The sequence below is a fragment of the Salvelinus fontinalis genome, chromosome 38, assembly GCF_029448725.1.
Source record: "Salvelinus fontinalis isolate EN_2023a chromosome 38, ASM2944872v1, whole genome shotgun sequence".
Taxonomy (NCBI): domain Eukaryota; kingdom Metazoa; phylum Chordata; class Actinopteri; order Salmoniformes; family Salmonidae; genus Salvelinus; species Salvelinus fontinalis.
Window position 1 is genome coordinate 14,556,196 of NC_074702.1, and position 9,595 is coordinate 14,565,790.

Below are 9,595 nucleotides of genomic sequence, written 5' to 3' on the forward strand. Positions count from 1 at the left end.
GGTCTCTCCAGAGATGTTTGATCAGGTTCAAGTCCTGGCTGGGCCACTCAAGGACATTCAGAGATTTGTCCCAAAGCCACTCCTGCGTTGTCTTGGATATGTGCTTAGGGTCGTTGTCCTTTTGGATGGTGAACCTTCGCCCCGGTCTGAGGTCCTGAGCACTCTGGAGCAGGTTTTCATCAAGGATCTCTCTGTACTTTGCCCCGTTCATCTTTCCCTCGATCCTGACTAGTCTTCCAGTCCCTGCCGCTGAAAAACATCCCCACAGCATGATGCTGCCACCACCATGCTTCAACATAGGGATGGTGCCAGGTTTTCTCCAGACGTGGCACTTGGCTTTCAGGCCAAACAGTTCAGACTTGGTTTCATAAGACCAAATAATATTTTTTCTCATGGTCTGAGAGTCTTTAGGTGCCTTTTAACAAACTGCAAGCGGGCTGTCATGTGCCTTTTACTGAGGAGTGGCTTCTGTCTGGCCACTCTACCATAAAGGCCTGATTGGTGGAGTGCTGCAGAGATGGTTGTCCTTCTGGAAGGTTCTTCCATCTCCACAGAGGAACTGTGGAGCTCTGTCAGAGTGAAGGCCCTTCCACCCCGATTGCTCAGTGTGGCCGGGAGGCCAACTCTAGGAAGAGTCTATGTGGTTCCAAACTTCTTCCATTTAAGAATGATGGAGGTCACTGTTTCTTGGGGACCTTCAATGCTGCAGACATTTTTTTGTACCCTTCCCCAGATGTGTGCCTCGACACAATCCTGTCTCATTGCTCTACAGACAATTCCCTTGACATCATGGCTTGGTTTTTGCTCTGACATGCACAGTCAACTGTGGGCCCTTATTTAGACAGATGTGTGCCTTTCCAAATCATATCCAATTAATTGATTTTACCACAGGTGTACTCCAATCAAGTTGTAGAAACATCTCAAGGATGATCAATGGAAACAGGATGCACCTGAGCTCAATTTCGAGTCACATTACAAAGGAAATAGAATACTTATGTAAATAAGGTATCTGTTTTTTATTTTTAATAATTTAGCTGAAATTTCTAAAAACCTGTTTTCGTGTTGTCATTATGGGGTATTGTGTGTAGATTGATGAGATACATTATTTTAATTAATCCAATTTAGAATAAGGCTGTAAGTAACAAAATGTGGAAAAGTGGAAGGGGTCTGTGTAACGGCTGTCTAAGTCGTTCTCCTCCTCAGACGAAGAGGAGGAGTAAGGGTTGGACCAAAATGCAGCGTTGAATGTAGACATAATGAATTGATTAGACCAGACGAACACTGACACGAACTACACTTGATAATTACAAAAATAACAAACAAACGACGTAGACTGACCTGAACATGAGAACTACATATAACGAAGAACGCACGAACAGGAAAGACTAACCAAACGAATGAAACCACGAAACAGTCCCGTGTGGTGCAACAGACACAGGAACAATCACCCACAAACAAACAGTGAGAACAGCCTACCTTAATATGGTTCTCAATCAGAGGAAACGTCAAACACCTGCCTCTAATTGAGAACCATATCAGGCAACACATTTAACCCAACATAGAAACACATAACATAGAATGCCCACCCCAACTCATGCCCTGACCAGCTAAACACATACAAAACAACAGAAAACAGGTCAGGAACGTGACAGTCTGTCACGATCGCGTTGACATGAACGAGAGGACCAAGGCGCAACATGATTTGAATACATCTTCTTTATTTACCACGACGAAGATGATCACCAAACACTTATACAACACTAACAAAACAACAAAACGATCGTGAAACTTCAAACGTAAGTGCACACACTAACTACTTACGTCGACATATACATAAACAATGACCCACAAACAGCTAAAGCCTATGGCAGCCTTAAATATGGCTCCCAATTAGAGACAACAGAAATCAGCTGTCTCTAATTGAGAACCCATTCCGGCCACCATAGACTTTCCAAGAAAACTACACACCCATAGACACAGCTAGATACATACACTCAACACAAAACCATAAACTACAACCAACACCCCCTCTACCATATAATACCCCAAAAAACACACATACCCCATGTCACACCCTGACCTAACTAAAATAATAAATAAAACAAATAATACTAAGGCCAGGGCGTGACACAGTCTGAATACTTTTCGAATGCACTGTATATAGTTTTAGAGTTTTTAGAGTTTCATCTAAAAAGGATATATTTGTTAATGTTTCACTATTTTTATGAAATTCACTGAGGAGGATGGTCCTCCCCTTCCTCCTCTGAGGAGCCTCCACTGTCTTACTTACTCCACTGTGCTCTGTTTATCAATGGAAACATGCGTAGCCTCTGGTACATCCTAGCATCTCCACGTACGCAGAATTTAAGTAAAAAATGTGCGCATGGTTGATAAATGAGGCCCCAGAGTAGGCCTATTGTATTATGATTTGAATTAGGTCATTTCAGTTTTTGTTTGCGTCCTATTTGTTATTTTTATTTGTAGACTCCATTCTGATCCTCACACCACCACCAAGAGCGTCCTCATCATAGGCACCGGCCAAGGCTCAGGCTTTAGAAAGAAAATTATTTTAGACGTGTGAGAAATAGAATCCATTACTCTGGAATATATTAAGGCCTAGGTCAGGAGCTAGGCAGAATGTAGACCTACATGTTTTACTCTATAACGTTTCTGTTTTGTATAATGTGGCCAGATCAAGACCCAGGCGTTTATTAACCCCTGCCAGAAGTTATGCTTCTAGTGTTGCAGGTGAACAAGTGTTCTTCTACAATGCCCCTGTTAGGCCATCTGTTTTTTAAAGCCTACTTAGGCAAGGCCCCACAAATTACCGGACTATTAAGTCCTTCACTGTATTTTGTTCATTACTTAATGTTGTTCATGTCGAGGGGACACAGCATGCATTCTTTCTTGGAGTTGGATCAATTGTGCCACAATTGTGCTTGTCAGCGAGAAAATGTCATTTGTCAGCTTGCTTGGCTTCTCTCCAGGAAAGGCTTGACCTCGCGACCCTTCCCACCAGGAGGTGAGCCAGTTACCGGAGGTATAAAAACCCTGTGTGTCCCCGGAGACTCCAGTCCAGTGGGTTCTGAAGACAAGGGCAACATTAAAGAAGTACCAAACTTACAAGGCTACGGTAAGACTTATTTTATTTGTCATTATAGTTTAAAAGTTGAAGAACAGAAGAGTAGTGAGACATAATGAGATATAACAATTAGCTTTTTAAGAATGTAATAATTTGTTTATTAATGTCTCTTCTTAAATTGCTTTCATCATTGCTTAATTTTCAGTGAATAAATCCTTCTATTCTTTTTAGAGATGACGATCTGGCAACTGCCTTCCATGCTCCTTGTTGTTATATCAAGTGTCTCTTCTCATCCTCATCACTTATTTGAGTATGATGAGCTGAGCCAGTATGTTGACAGCCATCAGGAGGAATATGTACAGGCAAGTTTCTAAACAGAATAATGATTTTGTCTGTTTTATTATCTGATAATACAATATTCATTATAAATAAATACTGTGTGTGTGTGTGTGTGTGTGTGTGTGTGTGTGTGTGTGTGTGTGTGTGTGTGTGTGTGTGTGTGTGTGTGTGTGTGTGTGTGTGTGTGTGTGTGTGTGTGTGTGTGTGTGTGTGTGTGTGTGTGTGTGTGTGTGTGTGTGTGTGTGTGTGTGTGTGTGTTTGTGTTAGACTCTGAGGGACTGGGTTGCTGTAGAGAGCGACTCCAGTGATGTCTTGAGGAGGCCAGACTGCCATCGCATGATGGATATGACGGCTGAGAAACTACAAGCCATGGGAGGGAAGGTGGAACTAGTGGACATCGGCGTACAAGAGGTCAGTTTTCTGAAATGTGGTCAACTTAATGATTATGTTATAGGATCTTTTTGTTTGCTTTTAGCTTAGTCTTTAAAGTCCTTTGGTAGCAGATCAGACTGGTTTGCAGAAATAAATACTAAAAGTTGGGTGTTAACAGAAATGCTCCCTGCCTTGCAAACTGTATTCAGGTCATTTTCTGCATCTACCGTGTCTTTTATCATCATGCTTAGCTGCCTGATGGCAAGACAGTGGCCTTACCCAAGGTGGTGACAGCCCAGTTTGGCAGTGACCCCAGTAAGCATACAGTCTGTGTGTACGGACATGTGGATGTCCAGCCTGCTAAGCTAGAGGACGGCTGGGCCACTGAACCCTACAACCTGACAGACATCAACGGTAGGCCATGGCTTCCAACAGTAGTCTATGGTATCCAACGGTAGACTGTGGGTTCCAACGGTTGGGTATAGCTTCCAATGGTAGGCTATGGGTTCCAACAGTAGGCTATGGTATCCAACGGTAGGCTGTGGTATCCAACGGTAGGCTATGGCTTCCAACAGTAGTCTATGGTATCCAACGGTAGCCTGTGGGTTCCAACGGTTGGGTATAGCTTCCAAGGGTAGGTTACGGGTTCCAACTGTAAACTATGGATTCCAGGCATTCACAGTCACAGCAATCAAATATATTATAAGGATTTTTTACAGTGCTTTACAGTAATCCATTCTCGACCCAACGCATAGAAACATCTATCTACAACTAACAGCCATTAGATATTGTAGCTAATGTGAAGGAATGAAGCAAGGACTTGGGTGTGGGATGATTTTTAACCATACATATTTTGAACCAATGAAATATAACTGATGCAATTGATACATGCATGTTAAATGTCAATGTGAGCTGAACATAATGGACATTTATTTGAAAATAAACACTTTGATTCTACCCCTAAGGAAACCTCTACGGCAGAGGGGCATCTGACAACAAGGCCCCTGTCTTAGCCTGGATCCATACAGTGGAGGTCTATCAGGCCCTCAGCATTGTGAGTGTCCAGTAAGAAGAGATATCAGAGTGAACTCATAGGAGATGTAGAGACAAGATGTGGTGAAACAAGTTAAGTTGCAGTCTAACTGACCATTATTAGTGAGCCTTCCTTTGTTATAATAATTCTTATTTTTCCCCCTTCTCCTCCTCTCCACCCCCTGCCCTCTCCCCATGCAGGACCTGCCAGTCAATGTGAAGTTCGTCATCGAGGGGATGGAGGAGACCGGGTCCAATGGCCTGGACGCCATGATCGTGGCGCAGAGAGACACGTTCTTCTCCGACGTCGATTACATCATCATCTCAGACTGTGGTTGGCTGAGCCGACGCCCCGCCCTCACCTACGGGACCAGGGGGAACTGCTACTTCTTTGCTGAGGTAGGATGGGCTGGGGGCATTTCCAGTTCTGTGGGACGTTACTTTTTCAAGATCACTAATGAATAGCCATAGTGACTTTGTATGTTTGGTAGGTAGAGGGCCCAAAACAGGACCTACACTCAGGGGTGTATGGAGGCACTGTTATAGAGCCTATGACAGATCTGATCGGCATATTGGGTGAGTTTTTAACCTCTTTGAGTGACAGTTTGTAATACTATCTTAACACCTACTGTATAGGTATCTCTGGCTCATGTTTGCATGCAAAGCTATCGTCCGTGTGTCTGTGTGAGCTGTCTATTGGCAGAAATAATAAAGTAATAGATATCCCTACAAATGTGTGTCCATAAGGACTGCTTGTGTGTTGACCTATCTCTCCCACACCCAGACACACTGATCAGCCCCAGTGGAAAGATCCTCATTCCAGGCATCAGAGAGGCCGTCGCCTCACTATCAGACGAAGAGTGGAAGATGTACCAGGACATTGAGTTTGACATTGAGAGCTTTAAGTCCAAGATTGGCGTCAGCCAACTCATGTACAGCAACAAGGTGATTCACTGGGGAGTGGATTTTTTTCCAAAAAGCAATACGTTAAAAAAAACGTTTTTAATGTGTTCTTTTTAGGTTTTCACTCCTCCTATCTCTGTTTCTCTGTGTTTAGCCTGTATGTATATAGCCTCGTTATTGTTATTTTTTATAATGTTTTTTTATTGTGTTATTTTGTCTTTTATCTATCATTGTTGGGAAAGGGATCGTAAGTAAGCATTTCACGGTAAAGTCTGCACTTGTTGTACTCTGTGTATGTGACAAATAAGAGTTTAATTTGAGTTCTCAGGTAGATCTGCTGGCCCATCGTTGGCGTTACCCTACCGTTACCATCCACGGCATCGAGGGGGGCTTCTCTGGCCCTGGCTCCAAGACGGTCATCCCTGCTAAGGTCATTGCCAAGTTCTCCATTCGACAGGTCCCCAACATGGACCCAGCAGTGGTCAAGAAACAGGTAGGTGGTACACGCCTCTCACCCAGTGCATTGTACAGTTGCATGACAACACAATTACATGCAGTTACACACATTTCTGGAATTGTTCTAACCTTCAGATTCTCTTTATACAATACATCCAAGATCAGGAAACATTCATCCAGGTTACACTATTATAATGTACCTCATTCTGCTCATTCAGTTCATTTACTATTCAGTTATTCACTATTTCAGTTTGGTTTCAGTTAATGAAATAGACGTGAAGACTGCATGTATGCCTGTTACATATTTGTTCTGTTGTAAGTCACAGACTACCTGAACTCTGTGTTTGCCAAGAGAAAGAGCCCCAACAAGCTGAAGGTGACCATGATCATCGGGGCTAAGCCCTGGTTAGCAGACACCAAGCACCCCCTGTACGAGGCAGGGAAAGCAGCCGTGGAGAGGTACAGTTAGACAACTCTGCTCTGGACAAACCAAAGGACGTTTCTTATGCTGTCTGTGTGTGTGTTTGTATGAACAGTGGTCATAGGGGTAATGATTACTGTATAGTAGCTGACTGTGGACATTTATTGCACAACAGTAGCTTCACAGTCATAGGCCTATCTGTAGTCCTTAGAGTTACCAGACATAGATACATATCCTTATCACTAAAAGAAGCCAGTGTGCTGTGGTTGTATTGTAGACCTATCAGTGGTTAAGGCAGGACAGTGCAGCGGTATTGTAATGTTTGTGTAGCAGAAAGGACTTGGAATGACAATCTCGCAAAGAGGTAGCCCTGTCTGAGGCTTGTATTCCCAAATGACACCCTTTGACCTTGCAGATGAACTCTTGGTCTAACGGTTAAGAAATTGACTTGGTAAGCAGGAGACCTGGCTTCTAATCCCACTGGTTACAGTTGGTTTTCCTCTACTGCGGGTATAATGCATTATGACGCAGTCAGACTTGTCATTGATTTCCTCTAGTGTTTAACGTGGAGCCAGACCTGATCCGTGAAGGGGGAACCATCCCCATCGCTAAGACCTTTGAGGACGTGACCGGTAAGAGCATCATCATGATGCCCATCGGAGGCTTCGATGACGGCCTCCACTCCCAGAACGAGAAGATGAGCAGGTTAGCCCTTCAATCTCCTAATACAGTATGTATTTAAAAAATGACGATGAACATTTATAGATTTTTACGCATGCACACACGAACACACACACATAGACGTATCAACCGTGTCTTATTTCTGTTTATAGGACTGGTTGAGGACATGTTTTTTCTCACCCATTCCTTTCCCAGGTACAACTACATAGAGGGGACCAAGTTGTTCATCGCGTACCTCCATGAAGTGGCCCATCTCAAGAAGGACTGAGAGCACCTCTTTTCATCACCACTGTTGAAAGACAGTTCTATAATGTTTAGCTTGTATGTGATCCCATCAGGGGAGTCTGGCTTAATAACCTTTCTTGTTTCTTTCCCTCTAAGCAAAACATTCCAGAAACCCTGTGAGTTCTTGGCATCTGATATAGCCTCAACACTCTGCCTCTCTCTCTTTCTGAATCTTTCTTCCTCCCTCACGTTCCTCCTTTCTCTCTCTCTCAATGTCTCTCTCTCTCAATTTCTCTCTCATTCACATACAAATATCTACTTGATACAGCAAATAAAACTGGTTTGACGCACTATATGTTTTCATAATCCTTTTCATCTGGGATTCTTTAGAAAGAACATTGTCAAGTGTTAACCAATATCCACCACTCCAAGATATAAAGAACAAGTGTTTCCCAATACCATCCCCGACTTCAAGACATAAAAAAGTGTTTCACAATACCATCCCCGACTTCAAGACATAAAGAAGTGTTTCACAATATCATCCCTGACTTCAAGACATAAAGAAGTGTTTCACAATATCATCCCTGACTTCAAGACATAAAGAAGTGTTTCACAATACCATCCATGACTTCAAGACATAAAGAAGTGTTTCACAATACCATCCCTGACTTCAAGACATAAAGAAGTGTTTCACAATACCATCCATGACTTCAAGACATAAAGAAGTGTTTCACAATACCATCCCTGACTTCAAGACATAAGAGCAGCCACAAAAGCAAAGAGCAGCAAAAATTGCAGTTCTCTCCTTATGTTTGGCACATGGAAACACTCTTTTCTTCAGCATTAGGGTGAGTCTTTACTATTATAGCAAAACATGTATACATTTTTTTCATGGACTTCCTTAATTAAGTGCACTACAAAGACCGTGTCATGGAAAAACAGAAGTGGCTGCATGTTCATAGATGGTATGATGAAGAAGAAGGGTGCAATTACTTGTAACATAACAGAAAAGTGTGTGTGTGATATTGAACATCAATATGATCGTATGATGACCTGAGTGGGGTCGTGAGTGTGTGTGCATAACAGGGTTTGCATGAGCAGCTAAGCTTGCTGGTGTAGTGTACTGTAGCCTAGATATTGTTAAAACAGTATTATGGCATCACCAACTGTAACTTCTGTTATCATCTTTCATCCTCTGTATTAGTTCTGTTAGAAAGTTAAACAGTAATCCCAGTTGAGACAGTGTTAAGTCGTGTGTTGTGTCATACTGCACCCTGATCATTGATCCTCAAGCCCTGGCAGAGTCCAATCAAGTCAATCAGATACCAGAGACTACCTACAACCATAGACATTGAATTACTAGAACAGACTATTCCATTCAAGTCACTGCTGTGTGTTGTTTTGGAATTCTATTTCTATGCCCCCACACTCTCAGGAGGAACATGGAAATCTACACTCACCAAACCACCCACACCTCTACAAGTATATAAGTCAGTAGCTAGAGACAAGTAGAAGCCAGTAGAACTAGATTGAGGCAAATATTGCTAGAATGTACAGTATGGAGTAAGTTATTACTTGGTTATTATCATCACTGGCTTCCTGTGGCGTCTTACTCTCCCTCACAGACGAAGTTCATTGATGTTGCGTTCCTGTTACTCCACACATCGGCTTCCTCTTCTTCCTCCTCTTTCTCTTCTCCTGGAGCTGCAGGCATGTTGGAACCACTGTTTCAATACATAGATGACCACCAAAATCAGTTTGTTCAGGTGAGGAATGAGCACTATTATGACATTCTACTTGGAGTTGGGACTCATACCTACTCTCTGTTACTGAACTGTACAATGATACAAATATACATGTTCTTGTGCTGTAGCGAGGTGAAAGGAGAGAAACCGAAGCAAAATAATGAGAGAGAAAGAGAGAGAGCGAGAGAGCGAGAGAGCAAGAGAGCGAGAGAGAGAGAAATGGGAAGGGGTTTAACACTTTCATGATAAATACTGTGGTCTCTGATAAAGTCATCAAAATGATTCTGAATGTGGGTCAGCGGGGCTGTTGCAGTGTTCTCTGCACGTATCCCTGCCCTA

At 42.8% G+C, this 9,595-nt stretch overlaps 1 protein-coding gene across 2 annotated transcripts; it reads left to right on the forward strand.

The window, feature by feature from the left end:
- Nucleotides 1-3,031: 3,031 nt before the first annotated feature.
- On the forward strand, nucleotides 3,032-7,864 carry LOC129837422 (cytosolic non-specific dipeptidase-like). 2 transcript variants are annotated; one of them, XM_055903573.1, is made up of 12 exons: nucleotides 3,032-3,133; nucleotides 3,314-3,444; nucleotides 3,689-3,832; nucleotides 4,045-4,207; nucleotides 4,759-4,847; nucleotides 5,027-5,224; nucleotides 5,317-5,401; nucleotides 5,610-5,770; nucleotides 6,057-6,228; nucleotides 6,511-6,648; nucleotides 7,163-7,310; nucleotides 7,482-7,864. In XM_055903573.1, the coding sequence occupies exons 2-12, from the start codon at nucleotides 3,316-3,318 to the stop codon at nucleotides 7,552-7,554; spliced, it is 1,500 nt and encodes a 499-aa protein (XP_055759548.1). In that variant the 5' UTR covers nucleotides 3,032-3,133; nucleotides 3,314-3,315; the 3' UTR covers nucleotides 7,555-7,864. The 2 variants fall into 2 exon arrangements, 1 of the variants encoding a protein (XP_055759548.1); XR_008756714.1 differs by having other exon boundaries at nucleotides 6,057-6,643.
- Nucleotides 7,865-9,595: the final 1,731 nt, after the last annotated feature.

Coding starts and splice junctions, on each gene's coding strand:
- LOC129837422 (XM_055903573.1), top strand. CDS start 3,316: ATGACGATCTGGCAACTGCCTTCCATGCTCCTTGTTGTTATATCAAGT. Junction 3,445..3,688: donor ATCAGGAGGAATATGTACAG/GCAAGTTTCTAA, acceptor TGTTTGTGTTAG/ACTCTGAGGGACTGGGTTGC. Junction 6,229..6,510: donor GGTCAAGAAACAGGTAGGTG/GTACACGCCTCT, acceptor TGTAAGTCACAG/ACTACCTGAACTCTGTGTTT.